This window comes from Amphibalanus amphitrite, unplaced genomic scaffold (assembly GCF_019059575.1).
Source record: "Amphibalanus amphitrite isolate SeventyFive unplaced genomic scaffold, NRLGWU_Aamphi_draft 000296F_arrow, whole genome shotgun sequence".
NCBI lineage: Eukaryota > Metazoa > Arthropoda > Thecostraca > Balanomorpha > Balanidae > Amphibalanus > Amphibalanus amphitrite.
In genome coordinates this window covers 319,136-338,137 of record NW_024881791.1, presented here as the reverse complement: position 1 = coordinate 338,137, position 19,002 = coordinate 319,136, and the positions used below count along the sequence as shown (strand labels likewise).

Genomic DNA, 19,002 nt, shown 5'->3' with positions numbered 1-19,002 from the left:
GTGTTCCTAACTTCACCTATCAAGAATCGCTGCTGAGTGTTTCCATAGCCATTTGTGCCTGCACTTTGCTTTTAAAGCCACTTGCTTCCGTCAGAATGATAGGAATAGGTGTAGAAAACATGTACGAAAGAAAACATCAGTATATTATTCACGTCACTTAGCTGATGCGTCATAATATAGCTGACTGTTCGGTGTCCATTTCGATTAACCTGCAGCTAGAGCTGAGAAGCTGAGCCGTTCACGGTTCACAGAACAGTAGTACATAAATTTACATTGCAGCTATCGATATATAACATTTCAGGCATCCATATTCCACAGCACAGTCGGCAGAGCGGCGCCTCACTCCACCGTTCGCAGTGTCGGGGTCACCCCCACAGGAGAGCTCCGGAGCTCCCTTCCTCTGGCCACACCTCTTCACCTTTTGACACGCACATAGGTCCTTCGTTCGACAACTCTCCATAGCGTATAACTACATAGGCGACACGGCGACACGGCGCCGAGTTTGAGCACGTACAGAGCGCGCCGGCGGCGGCAGCGGGCCGGCAGAGCCCCAGCCGGCAGCACCGTTAAAAATGTCGCTTGGCTCGGCGGCCGGCGGCGCGCCGGTCCAATCCGGGTCAGCGCGATCCGGGTCAGCCGGCCCGGCGGCCGCGGGCGGGCGGGCCGGCGCTGACCGGTCCGCGCCGCGCCGAGCCGCTCTCTCACACACATACACACACGCCACGCACCCGTTCTCAATGTAGGACCCTGGCTGGGCGGCGGCGGCGCGCCGGTCGCTCGGCCAGCCGGACGGCGGGACGGCCCGTCGCTCGGCCGGTCGCTCGGCCGCGGCCAGTCGGCCGGACTGCCCGTCGCTCGGCCGGTCGCTCGGCTAACGGTGCGTCGGCCGGCGGCGGCTTCTTGACCCGACGTCGCTCAGCCTCTCGCCGGCCCGTGGAACCTGCCGCCAGAGAGCTCCCGTCAGACGAGAACATCCGCCACCCGACCCATATCGTTGGCATACAGAAAAATGCATAACAAACTCGGCCGGTGAAAATTTTTCAAGACCTCAGTCCTTCCTGATTTTGCACTCGGCCCTCACCTTCGTTAAAAAAAAAAAAAACATGTAAGGACCTCGGTCTTGAAAATATATTTACACCAGCCTCGTTCAGTACGATCATTACTCCACTGAGACCATTCAGGGCAGTGAGCTGAGAGGGACGTTGGGTTGATGCGCGAGTCCATCGGTCGGCTAGTGCGTTACAACGTCTGAACAGGAGTTCGACAGAGAAACAGGCCACCCAGTCGCTCAAACGGTACGGGGGACCGGACAAATAAGTGTCAACACTTCTACCCGGTTATCTGATAGGGTGACCTGTCACGCAAGAAGAGAGAATGTGAGCAAGGATGACGGTGATGAGGGTCCTGAGGATAATAAGGACGGATATCTCGTCAAAAAAGATTCAATTATTGAAGCAAATTTTAAGCGCAAAAGGAGAACGGTTTTCCATTTACAAAAAAAAACTTGATTAGTTTTCCACAAGCTCGATTACCTTCAATTTTAGGGGTGCATATTCCATGCATTGCATTCATAGTTTTGCTCATCCCTGGGCTACGAAGCAGCCAAGGTCACATGTATTTATATGCACTGTGGTCACATAAAGGCCAAAGAGCTGTTATATTTTCATCCTCCCTTCCATCGTTTCCATCCTCAGGATAGTTAAATCCCTCTCCTCTTTGCCTACATTTCTGTTCCGGACTGGACGGGCACTTTATCCCATGGATAGTTCCACCTCAAGGACAGGCCCGAAGCCGGGTACGGTGACTGTTAGGGGGCTCGGTGGCCTGTCGTCGTGATGGGCTCAGTCCCGACGGGTCACTGCAGGGTGCCCACCTAGGCCAATGTCTCCCCCTAATTCCGAGCATCCTTCCGGCTCTGCAATGGTCTCTTTAGAGTTAGACCGAAAGAGCCTAACCCAGCAAAACAATTTTTTCACAAAAAAATTGGAACCTGAATTTCTGGAATTCTGAAATTCTGGTAATTCTGATTAACGTTTGATTATTTGGTTACCTGAAAGATTATTAATTTTTTCATTCAAGGTCACATGTTCACGAATAGTTCTCTGTTCACGGACAGTTCGTGAACGTTCATGAACGCTCATGAACAACTCATCATTTCTGATATCTTCCTCTGATATCTTATATCTTTTCGGACACAAGCCGTTTTACAAGCCGTTTTACTGGCTTATATCGTCTCCAGGTACCTACACCACTATCCGCAAGCCATGTGGGACATCCCCGTTACGCGTTTGTCGTTTCAAATATTAGGTACATACCGGAGACTCAAAACCAGTTCAGATTGCGTTGCTCGAGCCCTTTTTCGATGCTCTACAAAACTACAAGGCGGATGTCCAAGAACTCGTTGATCCTCGTTATCCTGGGACATCGGGAAGTCATAGACGTCGACAGCTGATTATTACTACGTCACTATCCTAACTTTTCTAGCCCTTCATCGTGATCAAATATCAGCCGGTTTGCCAGTTGGGCTACGGACCGTCACTCCATGGATGACGTATGTATTTACCGTTCTGTGTGGAGGCGTGCTCCGATATTACAGTAAGACGGTCTCCGAGCATACCGATACGTGGCACATGAGTGCAACAGTAAAAAGATGATAGCATAAGGAGAGAAAGCAAAGCATATCTTGTTAAAGAAGACATTGGCAGCTACCTATGCTGCTAAATCGCATATACTTGGCACTAAACCCTCGCATTGATGGGGGTATGGAACGGATCCCTCGTTTTTTTTTTTGCTATTTTACTAATAACCTGGAATGTCAATCAGCGACCTTGACGTTGAGTTTCATCGGGGTTCTCTCATCGCGAGTAACAAGATCGTTTTTGCTCAAAGTTCTAACTCGATTAGGGGTCGGACGGGCGGGGGTAGGGTCCGATCGATCCCCCCCCCCCCAACATTAGCGGCTGGGAAAACGCCAATACGGGCAGCTACGATAAGCACCTGCGCTGAATCCTTCTGGAAAGCATCAATATATGTTTTCCCGTGAACTGAGGTTACACAATAAGCACATATTCAGGCACACAAACGTATCTCAAAGGATTGACCCGCACATCGCTGAAGGTAAGGAGAAGTCGCAGGCACCGTTCAAAAGCTCGCCACATATGAATCATAATTGTGAAAAGAACAAGGTTGAGGTCATCAATGTCAATTAACCATAACTTTTTTGTCTAATGAATGTCATGACGGTGTAACATTTGAATTCGATTATATAATAAGCCCATATACCGCACCTAGCCTCTGATGACGTTACATGACCTGAAATGCAGCTCGAAATGATCGCAAGAGCTTATTATATGGATTGCGTAAAAGGAAACCAAATATATACAAATCACATTTTGTAAGAAGCTGACCCAGCCTCGTCAATTTTAAAGATTTAATTCTCTTCTCGAAATTCATTAAATCTTCCTGTCTTGTATTGAAATTTGACATTAAGATTTAATGAATAAAATAAATCAATATCAACATTTTTTTGCAAGCATTACGATTTGACATTGCCTGGTTGACATTGACAAAGTTTACCCAGACAATTCCTTCGCATTTTTTAGTTTTAAGTCCGATACTGATAAAGATTTACATGTTTGTAGCTAAAAGCATGGCAAACACGAAAAACATACAATTTATCACTCAGGATGTAAAACAGCTTTGGGAAAACGTTTTGCATAAATAAGATATTTTGGGTACATCTCACTGTCTCTTCTTTCACTGTGTGTGTCTTCTTTCGTCTGCGCTTCAAAACCGGGACTCGATGATCATTTGGACTGATTATGATATGGTTTATATTTCAAAAGTACTTAAAACCAAAAATAAAGGACTGGAAAGATTCCTGTAGAGCAGAACTGAGTCACACGCTACTCAAAAAAATGTCCTTGCTACCCGCCTCAGGGCCCCAGTCCATATTTCTCCACGTAAGAACTTTAAAAAAGAACTGCGTCTATTGCTCTCTGCCCCGTGGGACTTGATGGGTGAAGGGTAATCGCCAAAATGGATGGTCATCCGCGGCGATTTGTTTGCGCGTGCTGGCATTGGTGCAGTGGATCGATAATCGGGTCTTCAAAGGGACATGGCTTGCCTCCTCCCCGTCACATGAGGACGATATTGGCCCTCGTAAGTACAAAACTCGCGCCAGCACTGAAAAGCGCGAGTTCAAATATGATTTAAGCATAAGTAACAACTAATGGCAAAGCACCAGGATATCATGCATCTACCCATGCGGATGTGGCGCACGGGCTCTTATTTGGAGCAGCTGCTCTGGCAAGAATCGACTGCAGGTGGGAACTATATTAGTCGTCATTAGCTTGTCTCTGTCACGCGGAGTTGACTGGTGTGTCATTCGGGTATGTCAGATGACCATTACAGGAGTTATGGATGTTCAGTTGAGTAAATTTTTGTTGGGACGCATGGTATAAAGCAGCGCAGAAACTTTGAAAAAAAAATCGTGATAAGGCGTGCTGAAAACGTAGGCGCTGCCCAAGGGCGCTGCCCAGGGTCATATTCTTGCCACTCATGGTAAATCAGCGGGAGGTTCATGACCGCCAGAACAGGTCATCGGTTAAATGAACAATGTTTTATGCAAATTACTTAGCCTTCAGCGCGATAACGCAATTGGCAGCATAATCTTCCATTGCATCATTGAAATAATTTCAATGATTGCCGAGATGGAGCATGTCAGATAGTGGGAAATATTTACGTTTCATGTACCTAATTCAGTTTATGTAATTTACACATGCAATAAACATTATAATCAGTTCATCATAGTCCCCCATATCAATCATGCATGTTTCGTAGCATCTGAACACACCATTTTTACATAAAATTATCCCGAATGTCGGAATAAACGGATTGACAGAGCTTGAGCTCACGCTAAGTAGAGCTTGTTGCCTAGAACTCGACCGCTCCCGTCCGATCGCGCATTTCCGGGTGACTGGAGAATTAACCCGCGCGGGGCTGGGGGGGGGGTAAATTTTACCCCCCCCCCCTCGCGAATTTTTGCGATATCTCAAAAACGGCGGCGCGCAGCGCCGCCAAACTTTCAGTACCTTTTCTTACATCAATTTGACACGTTCCCTGAAAATTTGAGCGAAATCCGTCGGCAATTTTTTGAGAAATTGACGTTTTAGTGACGTCATGTTCGTCATTTTCGCCTCAAAAACGGCAAAAGTTCAAACGCCGCTAACATCTTCATTTTTAAAGAAATCAAGACGTAACAAAAAAAAGTTATACGTAATTTTACTTTGTCTATCAAATGGCTATCTCGGTTTTTTGAAAATTTTGGATTTTGGCCTAATTTTTTTCAAAAAACTGACTTTTTTGGGAAAATCATTATAAAATCCAAAATTTTGAGTCTATCGAAAAAACCGGAATATATGTCAGAGAAGTGGTCTATGTGCACCTACATACCAAATTTTAGAAGAATCGGTTCAAAAATGTGGGAGTTATTCAAAATTTTATGACGTCACGACACACAAAATTTTTGAAAAATGACTTTTTTGGAAGTTCTAGACCTCGTACGGAAACAAAAATAGCACCATTCGATTCGCCGTGAAAAACTGCATCGGATAGACACCTTTTTAGGCCTTAACAACCAACTTCAAAATTTGACCTCACTTGACCTGACCTTGACCTGACCTCGACCTGAAATTCATCCAGAGGTGGTCCATATCACTTATTGAGTGTGCCTATTGAATTCTATGAGTAAAATGACCCATAAAACATGTGTCGCACATGCCCTTTTCTATATTTTGTTTTTTGGTGACCTGACCTGACCTGACCTGACCTTGACCTTGACCTCTGAATGATATTGTATGCAACGAATATTGTCTTGGTAGCCTAAGAACACGTTTTGGGCGATCAGTCTCAGTCCATGACTCCATTCTTCGGCAACTACGGTGCAAGGCCGATACTGTAGAAACTTGCAATTTGTACCCTTGACCTGACCTTGACCTTGACCTCAAACTTTAAATTAAGTACATGTTTTTAGTAGTTCGTGATGAGATCTTTCGATTGGCGTTTGAATTTTCCAAATCGGACCGTTAGTTCGGGAGATAACAGGGGGGGGGGGGTAAAATTTACCCCCCCCCCCAGCCCCGCGCGTTCGGCTGGAGACCCCAGCCCCGCGCGGGTTAAGATGCCAAAGTTTAGCGGGCCCATCAAAGCCGGACACGGCCTGTCCCACTCAACTGTCCTCAACTAACTGCTCCTGCTCCCACCAACCGCAGACCATCCCCGTCGTAGCCTCAAATATCGAGCACCGGAGCGACTCGAACCCGGGCTTACCACCGGGAGTCCAACACTACCAACTGAGCTACGAGACAATTGGCAGCCGATATTTCAGTCTCACAGCAGTAACTGGGCGGCGAGATAATTTTGCATGGTGCTGCTGACTACTGAGTTTACATGGGAAATAGTACAGCTTAACAATAAATGGGAAAAAACTTGCAACGTTTTGTTATGATTACTTCTTTGCATGATTTCACATAAAAGAATGACATAACAGTTCAGCATCTTATTTGATAGTAAAGGGAAAGCGTAACAAATTGTGTTATTTATTACGCTATAATGTAACCACAAGCGAGGCAGCACTTCATAATTTTGTCACTATAAGTTCAGTCCCTAATGTGTTATAAAGTTAGCTAAAATGTTTGAATGTACTTGTGGGTGGATTGAGAGAACCGGAGCCCACACTAAGCAGAGCTTATTGCGTAGCAAATTATGCCACCATTTGTCCAAAAAGACTTCAGCTTTCACTTTCTCAACAAACAGTAAAAGCTGTGGCCTGCGGGTGTTTTATTGAAGATGGCAGGTAGGGTAGCCTGGGGCAAGACGCCCCAGATAATTTATTTTGCTACATAACTTTTGTCCCACATAACCTGGAAGGCCAAATTTGCGCTCAATGCGTTCTTTGGACATTTTACTTTAAATTCCACCCCTCAAATTCATTCACTTATGGATCGGACTCCCAGCTAGGAAGTGGTTTGTGAAGCAACTGCAAATAGGGCGTTTTGCCCCAACCCCAGGGCAAAACGCCCCACGGCCTGGGGCAAGAAGCCACATACTCTAGATTAAAGATTAAACATGCTAGTTGACTAAATCTTATCTGAAAGGTCCGTTAGACCTTGGGAGGCATGGCACTGAAGTTAGCACCTTCCATCCTATCAGGTGTTCAGCTACGACACTATTGTATGAGCAGGTTTTTCACCTGCCTCATAAGGCCAAATAATAAATCATTGCAATGCAAATGTTAACAAAATACTTCCTTTGCCATCCAGTTGCTGAGAAAAGTACATATAAATGCATAGAAACATACCGTTCGCCAGCTACCGAACATTAGGAAGTGGGTAGTCCGAACAACACATGAGGTAAAACGCCCCATGGGGCTTTTTGCCCCGGGACCTACTGGGGCGTTTTACCCCATCACGTAGTTCGGTCAGAGAACAACGCCTTGCACCCCAGGAAGACATAATTTAACACGAACCAACCCGGCATTATAAGCGTTAGACAATAGTTGTTCAAAATACATAAAAGTCGTTAACTTGATGTGGACGATAAAAGAACGCCATGACGCATAATCTGACAACAAAACATAAAAATCACTCCAAAAACACATTTTTGGCTATATCTCCCTAAAGAGTCACCACAATTTATTTCCAGTCTGCTCATATAATGATCGTATAGTGCACGTTTTATAGAAGAGAGGATGTTTCCCCAGAACCTTGCCAGTTCCGAGAAACATCGGTGAGGCGTTTTACCTCGGCGGGGCGACTTGCCCCGGTCTACCCTATTATGTGATACAAATCATCTCATGACTCCCGCTGTTTCATAAAGACCGGCTTACTGCCAAACCGCTCCCGTAGTGTGAGCAGCTTTGGAAAACTGCGCTCATGCCATAAGCAAAGTTACGGCGTCATCGGTACTCGAACATATAGGTCAGTCAGCTCGCGTGTCTAACTGCTCCCGGGCTCAGAGCGCGCCTGATTCACAGTCACGGACAATGAAGGAATAACGGACGCGCTAGTAGGAATGCCGGAAAAGCGGGCATAGGCATGGAGGAAAACGGAGCCACCGGTGCCACTGGAACTGAACTCACTACTGATAGCAGCATTAGTCAGGTGAAACATGACATTACCGGATTAATGAGCCAGTAAACACCTGTTAGGGTAATAAGTCGGAACGGTCGCATTACCTTATCCCATTAATGTGAACGAAAGTGAATTCTGATTGCACTACACTAGGTATATACTGCTGCAGTTTGTTGACAGCGTCCATGCATTGCTAATTCCAGTAATTGTTTTAGTCACGATGCATTTGATTTTTAATCGACGGCGGATTTCTTCCGTAAAATACAAATAGAATTGACTTAAAATCGACTATCGTTAGGTATGTATCTAACGATTTGACACGGCCTGATTTTTATGCATCACACAGAATGGCCCGATGAATGATGACCTTTTCAATTTGGGTATGAAAGGTATGATTGAACACTATTTTGAAAGAATGTCATATAGGTAATGTCTGTAACTATCGGCAACTTTTAGCGTATTAGTAGGTATGTTTGACAACAGACGGCATCATCGTCATCTTTCTCTCATCACCCTGCACCAAATAAAGTAACCACCATACGCCACCCCGCGCCCTGTGGACGCGGCTGTACGGCCGTCCGCGGGCGTCGGCCGGCCGCCCGGCCGCCCGACCTCCCACAGCTGACCACTAACTGTAACGGAGCGGACGGTGGACGGATTGGTCTGCGGACAGAGCCGTCCGGGGCGGGGAGGGGTACGGCCACCGCCCGCTGCCGTCACGGCGGCTGCTGGCAGACAGAGCCGGTCCCCGCCGCAGCTTTATCGACCATCTCCACCAGCCGGAGGACCAGAGGCGCGGCACGGACCGTCCGCGGGTCCCCGGGGACACAACATCGACATTCCACAGCGGCCGTGGAAGGCAGCAAGGGGCGACAGACGGGGATACGGGGATGATGAGCGGAATTTTTACCCGGTTGTATAGAATATGAAAGCAGTGGACTGCAGTGGAACTCTAGTGGTTTGATTAGCCTTGAGTGAGAGAAGCCATGCACGAAGTGACTGAGAAGGAAATCAAGCATACGGCGAACTGGCTCAAAATTAGCCGAATCAAAGAGCCACGGGCCGGACTGTTAATCCAGTCAGCATACCACTGTACAGCGACTGAGCGGCTGCGAGGCGGGACCAGTCACCCCTCCCCTCTCCCCTCCCCTCCGTCCACCCAACACCTGGCCGAGGCGGCGCTCGGCGGGCTGCTGGGAGACTGCGGTGGGGAACAGAACGGTACCACCAGCCACTGCCGGTCGCTCACAGTCAAGTGAAGGCGTTCGGCGCTGGACATGAACGGGACGGGGCGGATTGAATGGTACGGGTCGGACTCGGTGGACAATATGGAAATTGGACAGACTCTGTGCCTATGTAAGCATGGATTGCCAATTAATATCGTCCGTATGTTCAAGTTATCAAACCATGCTTTTTGCTTCTTGTCATGAGTAGGTATGTTATAATCAAGAGTCGTAAGTTTTTAATAGACAGCTCGGTTCAGACCATCAGTAACTATGACCCGGGTTCGCCGCACTTGGTATAGAACGGGAGCAGGTTGTTTTAACCTGATACAATAAAAACTGGCGCTGCAGGCCTGCGCCCTTCAGGCAGCCGTGCACTGAAAGACCGGCCCTGTCCACGGCCTAGCCCTGGCCAGGGCCGCCAGGGACTGGGTACCGAACTACGACCGTATGTCTTAGAAGCGGCGTACCTACGGACGAGTGTTTCTACAATAATAATATTCAGGGTTGCAATATGCTGCTAACAATATCAATAGCAAATCTATTGTCGGTGTATTGGAAGACAGCACAGAACGCAACTATGTAGGCATATTGATGTAAACACGGTTGTTTAGTGTGCATGAAAAGTCGAAAGACAGTGGCAGGCATGCTCTCTCTCTCTCTCTCTCTCTCTCTCTCTCTCTCTCTCTCTCTCTCTCTCTCTCTCTCTCTCTCTCTCTCTCTCTCTCTCTCTCTCTCTCTCTCTCTCTCTCTCTCTCTTTCTCTCTCTCTCTCTCTCTCTCTCTCTCTCTCTCTCTCTCTCTCTCTCTCTCTTTCTCTCTCACTCTCTCTCTCTCTCTCTCTTTCTATCTCTCTCTCTCTCTCTCTCTCTCTCTCTCTCTCTCTCTCTCTCTCTCTCTCTCTCTCTCTCTCTCTCTCTCTCTCTCTCACACACACACACACACACACCCTCCTTCCCTCCCTCCCTCATTCACACACATTCATGTCCCGTCATTCGCCCCCACGGTGCAATCATCCCACACAAATTGCCGGCACTGCGGCTGCAGCACATCGTTTGCGGCTCCGTACCTTCACAACCTCCTGAAGCCAGAGTGGTGCGAGTGGTGGCTGAGCTGCGAGACGGAGTCGGGGCCGCGGTACAGGCCCGGCCGCACCTCGGAGCGCTCCAGCTCGTCGGCGCTCAGGTCCAGCTCGTGCAGCATCTGCTGCATCTCGCGGCTCTTGCGCAGCTCCTCCCGCGAGTGCGGCCGGCCCTCGGCGCCGTCAGCGTTGGCAAGCGAGCCGTACGAGCGCGACCGGTGCTCCTGCTGGATGGAGAAGCCGAACGCCTTCTCGTTCAGGTGGTTGCGCCGCTTGTAGATGCCCGTGTTGGGCGGGGATTCCTCCTCTTTGCGGGACTTTTTGCGCGTCTTGCGCCGCCGGTCGACAGTGGCGTACTGCTGCTGCATCAGGTAGGCCTCGTGCGGGAAGTGGGCCGGCTGGTAGGAGGCCGTCGGACTGAGCGGCCGCGCCGACGGCAGGTAGACGGGCTCCTCGGCGGCGCGCGAGGCCGAGCGCCGCGGTCGGTACGGCAGTGTCATCACGGCCGGTCCGTAAGGGGTGGCCACCAGCGGCGCCATGTGCGGCGGCGGTGGCGGCGGCGGCGGCGCCGGCCCGTACACCAGTGTCGGGGGCCGGTACAGGTGGGCCGGCGGCGGCCGCGCGCGCGCCACCCTCTGCCGCGGGGACACGGCCGCGCCGGCCGGCCGCCGCTCCTGGCGAGAGGCCACCCTCTGCGGCGACCGGTGACCGTTCACCGGCGGCCCGTGCCCATTCAGCGGAGGGCCGTGCCCGTTCAGCGGAAGGCCGTGCCCATTCAGAGGCGGGCCGTGACCGTTTAGCGGAGGGCCGTGCCCGTTCGTCACAGGGCCGCCCATGGTGTGGCCGCTCGGTCCCTGACCATTCATCATGGCGGCACGGGACGGAGAGCCGGCCGAGCCACGCTCTCCCCGCGTCTTCTGCTTCCTGGCCTTTTTCTTGACTTCTGTCTCTGGCGGCGGCGTGGGCGGCGGCGGCGGCGGCGCCGCGGGCATCACCATCTGTCGCGGACGGGCGGCGCGCGAGCCGGTCGAGCCGTAAATGGAGGCGCCGCGGCCGGCCAGCTCGTACTCGTTGTAAATCACCTCGCGCTCACTGCGCGCCGGGCCGGCCCACACTTTGTGGTTCTTGTCGCCATTGTAGACTGAGAGCTCGTCTCCGGCCGCGGCGTCACCGCCGTTAGAGGTGGATGGCACCGACTGGTCCACCTGCCACTCCTCCACCTTTTCGATGACGTCGATCTGCGCCTCAGCCACGGACTGGTCGGCCGGCAGTCGGCCGGGCCGCGCGCTGCTCGACGCCGGCCCGTAGATCGAACTGTACACGCCGCCGTCCATCTGGCGAGCCTGCATCGAGTCGGCGTACGCGTGGAAACAGCAGCGCACCAGCGCGTTGGCCGGCGTCTCGCGCTTGCAGATGAACGCGTGGCACTCGAGCACCTTGATGCCGGTGGTGCGCCGCAGGATGGCGGCGAACAGCGGCGGGTGCGCGATGCTCGGACTGCGGGCGAACGGAGAGTCGAGAGGCAAAAAGCGCGCCACCCGCTCCTGGTCGCCGCCGGAGCTGGCCGGAACCATGACGTAGCGCACAGCGGCGCAGTAGTGCAGCACCTCGATCGGGAAGAAGCGGGTGATTTTCTTCTGTTTCTCGTCGACATTCTCCAGGAGGAGGCCGTTACTCCAGACGCTGAGCCACGAGTCGATGCCTTTGGCTCCCGAGATGCCCTCACTGGGATAGAGCTCTCTCAGCGGCTCCTGGATGCCCTGCAGGCCGTCCTTGGTAATGTGCGGCACGGAGGAGCCCAGGTAGAGCACGCGACACCGACAGATCGGCGTAGATTCGTTCGCCGGAGGCCCGCGACGGTGCGCCATCTTTGGTCCAGTTCGGGCGCTCCCCGTCGGCCTTCCACTGCGCGACAAAAGAGTTCGTCCCACGCCCCTCTGTCACTCAGCACTGCGTCCAGCCGCTGTCGAACAGAAAATCACGGGCAGGCCTGGCGCGGCCGCCGCTCGCCAGCACTCCACGTCTCTCCACTGACTGCGTCACCAGCGACCGGCCGACCGCGACCGCAGCTCGGCGCATGCGCACAGGTGAGGTATTCTGACTGCCGGCAGCCGATGTTTTGACCTTCCGTAGCGGTCTGACGGGGCCGCCAGCCAATCACTGCGGGCGGCACATCGGTGGACCAATGGAGTGCCCGGTAACAGCCTGTGTGACGATGGGAACTCGCAGAACAACACCTGACCAGAATGAAATGGGACTGGCTGGAGGAGGCAATGACCTGGGCAGAGAACTCTATCCGAGCTCCCCAGAGTGGCCGGCGGGCCCCGGTGCCGCCGCGACCGAGCGGGTAGAGACGGGAGGGTGAGAGGGATAGAGAGGGAGGGCGTGAGAAAGAGAGGGAGGGAGAGGAGAGAGTTACGTCAGCGACCGGCCCTGGCCGCCGCGACCCGGCCGACCCGATGGCCCGCTTTCGGTCGCGGTGCGGCGCGCGCGGCGGCGCGGCTCTGGAATGCGCCCCCGGCCGCAGACGAGCGGCCGACGCTGCGACGCACGGTGCGGGGCGCCGGTTAGCACAGGGTCAGGCTGACTGGCGGCCTCCATCTTGGACCTCACCGCCAGGAGGTCCTACATCCTCTCCTGAATGATGTACATAAAGCTTACAATGTTCAGTCGAGATGGCGCTGTTAAATAAATGCGCGGTTATGGGTTTAAACTTTAAAGACAAAGCTTAGTCAGTCAATACTCCTGAGAAAAGCTCATGCTATCAAGTTATAGGAATCACATTCTTGGGCAAGCTCGAGAAGAAGTTTTCACGTGAACCACACTATGCACTGGCCTGCCTATCTGACCTTTGATTTCAAGCTAGACTTTGTGACATCGCCCACATTCCCAGGTCAGACCAGGTCACTGACCTATGCCGTCATAGGTGCACGCCCCAAAAATGTTGCAACTTGGCAGCACTCACTGCAATGTCGGTGACTTTTTCCCAAGGAGATGAAACCTACCGAAAGCAGTAGGCAGCCGAGCCCTCACAGCTTGCACATCTCGGATTTTTTTTTTCATGAGGTCACCTGAGGTTAGGTAGATCAAGTGATCTCACAGTTGTAAGTCAACAGGGGAAAGGGCATTGGAAACTGCTATTTTGTCGCTGAAAATGCTCCAAAGTATTTCTCAAGCACATGGACGTCAGATCCGACTCCGTTACTATTTCGAGAGCCAATGGTCTTATCGAGCCCCGCGAGGTGACGTTTGAAAGCTTTCTACGAGACCTTCCCAAGACATTCTTAAAGGGACCCTCCCACCTTCAAAAAAGTTAATGAATTGGCATGAAAGTGATGTCGCTCGGTCCAGAAAGAGCAAACACGAATAACTTCTAAATTTCATAGCAAAATATTCACCGGTTTTCAAGATATAAGGCTTTTACTTTTGTATACTTTTTGAGATCTTCGCTGTTCTAGCGACTTTATTTGAAAGCGCGGCACTTGTTGCGCGCAAAGCAGCATAGGTATACTACCGCGTGTTACCAAACGTTTTAGTAAAAGATTTAAAATCGTTAGATCTACGCTGACGTCACACATTCAGTCAGAGGGGGCATCCTAATGTATTAGCCCCTCTGAATCCAAGTGCTGCAACTTTGAAATAAGATATTTTCAATTTGAGGCATTTCTCGATGTTGTGAGTGCTCAAACCGGTAAGTGTAGGCCAGGGACCCCATTTTGGCTATCTCAACTCAAAACTAATGCTAAGGTGGGATGGTCACTTTAACCCTCGCCCGTAAACGGCGATCTGCCACCTTCGCCCATGCAGGGGGGGGTTGGTGCGACCCCCCCCTTGGCGTTTGAAAACGGAGCGTCGTAGAGCTTAGCGGAAAAGACCAACGGATTGCTCTCGCCGAGATCTTGCGATTGGTGGTATATTTTTTGGTCCTAGGTCAACATTTGACCTACTTTTGACCGGTCAAAGGTCAAATTTTCGGAAAAATAGACTTTTTCAAATTTTCCGCGGCGATTGCGGCAAAATGGTGGGAGATATCGACTTGAAACCTTCACTATCGTGTTCCTTGATCAATTCTCTATCGTTTGGTATGTATTTCGTTTCCCTAGCTCTAAAAATGGCGCGTTGGGAGCGCCGGAAGTCGGCAAGGTCACAGTCGGCGGCAGAAATTCGAAAAATCAAAATTTAAATTTTTGAAATCTGATTGTATTTTTGGATTTGGGATGTCCATTTGCTCCCTATAGAAGCTAATATTGCTGCATATTCCCATTGAGGTGACAAGAATTAGCAAAATAGTGGTTCGGGCGCTTTTGAAAAATAGTACCGGACGCTGTTCCTCTTGTGACGTCATAGCTCCGTGACCTGACCTGACCCGGTCAAGTTTCTTATACCATATGATAGCCAATACTTGCCCCAACATGCATGGGAAGTTTCATCACGATCCATCAACCGATGTCCGTACCACCGGCAGGAACCCTCGGGCGTTGGCACTCAGTTTGTGAAAATCCGGCCGGAGGCTGTTCCCTTTGTGACGTCATAACTCCGTGACCTGACATGACCCGGTCAAATTTTTTTTATCAAAAGATGCGCAAGGTTTGCCCCATAAGGTACCCAAAATTTGGCGGCGCTGCGCGCCGCCGTTTTTGCACTATTTCCGAAAAACCTCAGGGGGGGGGTTGCACCAACCCCCCCCCCCCCTACATGGGCGAGGGTTAACCCGCGCCGGTGCTGGTGGTCAGAGTTTTCTGTGGTGTGCTGGGTAGGAAGGGAGGCCTTTTCACGCCCTCCCCCCGTCTAACTCAGTTCCTGGGCCCATGGGTGGAGCTTTTCCGGGGGAAGTCGATGGGGCAAGGTCATCAAACCTACATTGTCCGATTGTCAAATTGAATAAAATGAAGATTCGGAATCAATTCGCATTTACAAATGTAGCATTTTACATAACACAGACCTTAAAAAGCCCCTCACTGCGGAAAAATTTAATTTCAAAGCAACGAAGTCCTACAAATCAGCTTAAGTTGGTGAGGCAAAACACTGTATTGGTGGAACAAAACGGCAAATTGGTCCACCAACTCAAGTCCGCCGCTGCACACAGCCGCTATTTGAGTTCGGAAGTGGCCAAAATGCGATAATTCGTTAACCAGTTGACATTTTGCCAAGGAATTTTTATTGTATGTAAAGTCAACCGTAAGGTCACATATGGGAACGTATGAGCATCCATGCTGATACATCATTGCCGTAAAAAATATTTTTGCTTGTAATCCGCGGATGACGGGTAGGTATATCCCATAACGTGGGTGACTCGGGAGGGGATTCTGCATAGCTTCCCTGCTGTCTTCGAAACTACTCGTTCAATACTAAAAGTTCGAACGGCTTCTGATAATAGCTGACAAACGAAACCTAACTTTGTCACAAAAGCTCATGGAAAGGTCATGGGTCACAAAAGGTCATGGAAAAGGTCATGGAAGGAAATGTATACATTTTTAGGTCATGCAACACATCTTGAATGGTCCATTTCGGCAAAAGCATCTAAAAATGATGTCATCTGGGTCGTCCGATTCGAAACTATTTCCATTCGACAAATGAAGGTCAGGTCACGGCGAGGTCAAAAAGGTCAAATTTTGAAGTTGAACATTCTCAACAAAAAAGATTGCATCGGATGCAATTTGAGCTCTGGGAACACGATGATGCTATTCGTTTTGGTTTTCGATGTCAAGAACGTACTGAAATTGCCTTTGTAATATCGAAAATTGTGATTAACCGACTACGGTAAAATGCAAAAGCCGATAACATTGCCATTTCTGAAGATATCTGACTGAAACTTTCCAAAAGCAATGCAAATGTTACATACAAAAGCCAATAAGGTTCATTCTGGTCGATGGCTGCTCCCCAAAACTCTGAATGTTATCAACCATATCGGACATTCTTACGATGTTCTGTTGGCTGGATGTCTTTTTGCTTTATTGAATTTGATCAGACTACATTCAGTGAAGATGACGTACATTTATTGGTCACCAGAAAGTATACCTACAAGTCAATTGACAATTGACAACCAACAAATGCAATCGACACGAGCGTCGAGCACCCCTCAGCACAAGCAACTGCCGGGGGCGATTAGACGGACCGCGCTCCTCTCTCGCAGCTGATTGGTCAGCTGCCGAACCGCACGGACGTCAGCTGCTCGGCCGCCGCCCGGCCGACCTGACCGGGGTCGGCCAGGCGGCGACCTAGCGTCACTAGAACTGCAATAACTTTTTCCGGCAGTGTGATGCCGACCTAATTTTTTCAGCAAATGAATCACAATTGTACGGTATATGTTATGGACGTTGTCTCGATGTGAAGCACGCTGTGCGTTTTTTGGTAGGCCTATGTAAATATTGAAATCCTCAAGCCCTTCTGCTTTGTGCAAGTGTGCAGCAATTAGCTTACAATAACTGAGTGGGAAGTTTTTTAGATGCACTTTTGTTACCAATGGATTCCGCACATTTTCCCCTTTCAGCTGATACCTTACTTACGCATTTTCAAGCAAAGAATATGACAGGAGACTTGTCAACATTTACATGAAAGTCGCAGCAAAAGTTCGGTCTCACGGAGCAAAACAAAACGGTGTACTTTGGGAGCCCACCAATCTGTACCAGAATGAGTAATATTTTTTCTGGATGATATTTTATACAGTCTGATCAATTTACGACCAGAAAATGTGAGAAAATCACGCTTTAAAATTTGTCGAAAATTAGGGTATTGGCCACTTCTGAACCCGGATAGCGGCTGTGTGCGCTGCCTGGGCCACGTAACGACACGCGGTAAGCGGCAATCGAAAGGATGTCACAAAAATGAAGGAAATAATTCAGTCATTTTTTGGGTCTGGTCAAACAAAGGTCAGGTCGCCATACTCGTAAGTCATGAAAGGTCTAATTTTGTATATTTCAACAATTTTCAAAACACCGACGCATAACTCGGGAACCAATTGAGCTACAGCGCGGCGCCGGGAAAAGCGCATTCGCTAGCTCTTTCAAAAGCCTTTCTGAGTAGGTACCTATTTTTCTCAGATTTGACCTCACGGTCAACGGTTTAGCCTCCAATGGGTAAAAAGTCTAAAAATAGCCGTTTCACGAAACATGTTTTTTCGGTAATAACATTCAACTCTAGAAATTCACGACATTGATTTTGCCAGCATCGTGTTCCTCTCGTCGAGACGCGTCGAATGAACTATACGTTGACATTGGAAAGTCATTTTGAAAATTTGACCTCAGGTCAAGGTCAAGACCTGACCGGAAAGAGTCATGTTGCATATCAGTCGATCAGTATCGTCGAGCTGAACACATCTGACGTGTTTAACCCGCTCTGGCTCGTCTCTATAAAAAATTATAGTCACAAAACTGATAGTGACCTTTCATTTCCCTGACCTCTATATGACCTCAGGGGCATATGTAGAGGTCACGGGTGCAATTTTCCAATTTAGTGTGTCATGGTTACCTTACCTATGAACTGATGTTGCAAAGGGTTTAGAACGACATTTGTCCAAAAGAGGCGCATATAAATTTTCTCCCTTTGATTTATTTATAATGGAGAGGTCGCAAAACTGACCTGACCTTAGGTCACAGATATAAAAAATCCGAGATATACATTGCATGCCTACTGTTACCTACTCTAGCAATCGATTGAAGTTTCAAAGCGATCGTTCAGTCGGTGTAACTACAGCGAGCATTTAAACTTTTTTTCTGATGTTTGGTCACTTGACGAAACCTGCAGACCAGACCTTAAACCTCGCCGGCACAGGGGGAGGGGGGTTGATGCAACCCCCTAAGGTTTTTCGCAAATAACTCGCGTAAAAAGCGGCCGATTGCGACGAAACATTCAGTACCCTCGCATTGATCAATTTTACACCTACCCTGAAAATTTCATGACCCTGACCCAAATGACCTTTGACCTGTGAGCTCTTTTCCGAGACCATGTTTGGCCAGAATCGCGATTCGGCGTATGTCGGCTCGCATTAGCCGCGCGTTTGCAAGCTTTTCATGGTTTCAAACGTTCAAACATGTGAGTTGATGTTGCTCCCATACATTAGGGTGGGTGTCAAGGTCACCTGAAGGTCAGGTCAGGTCATTGACCTTTGGTGACGACCTGGGTTCACTTTTTCGAGTTTTACATGTTTGTAGGCTAGTTTTTGGAGCTGAATTCGAATTTAGCAGCCATTTGAACATTTACGAAGTAGCTTTGGTGCCTTCGTAACATGTTACGAAGCTGTCAGAGGCGGTTGACACCTATTACGAATACCCGTCACAGCCCCTACCGGTTGACCTGACCTGACCTGACCCGACCTGGTCTAAATGCTTAAAGACATCATCTCTGATCAAAACTAACACGATATTTGTGATCAGCACCCCGGAAAACCACATAGCAGCCACACTTTACGACTATCTATAACAGGTCCCGATTTTCCCGGTTTTCGGGTCATTGACCTGACCTGGAAGGTCACCCGATGACCTAGGACCTTAAAATTGTTGGGTATCATCGGCTTCCTCTCGTGACGGGCAGCACGCTCGTTTTTTCCGCGAAGCTCTAGCTCGATCAGG

The 19,002-nt window shown here is 49.6% G+C and overlaps 1 protein-coding gene across 2 annotated transcripts; it reads right to left on the bottom strand.

Annotated features, from left to right (window-relative positions):
- Positions 1-125: 125 nt before the first annotated feature.
- LOC122387726 lies at positions 126-12,484 on the bottom strand. 2 transcript variants are annotated; one of them, XR_006257659.1, is made up of 3 exons: positions 10,424-12,484; positions 873-940; positions 126-826 (listed from the first exon to the last, which is right to left on the bottom strand). XR_006257659.1 is itself a non-coding variant. In XM_043378146.1 (2 exons), the coding sequence occupies exon 1, from the start codon at positions 12,301-12,303 to the stop codon at positions 10,426-10,428; it is 1,878 nt and encodes a 625-aa protein (XP_043234081.1). In that variant the 5' UTR covers positions 12,304-12,483; the 3' UTR covers positions 126-940; positions 10,424-10,425. The 2 variants fall into 2 exon arrangements, 1 of the variants encoding a protein (XP_043234081.1); XM_043378146.1 differs by having other exon boundaries at positions 126-940; positions 10,424-12,483.
- Positions 12,485-19,002: the final 6,518 nt, after the last annotated feature.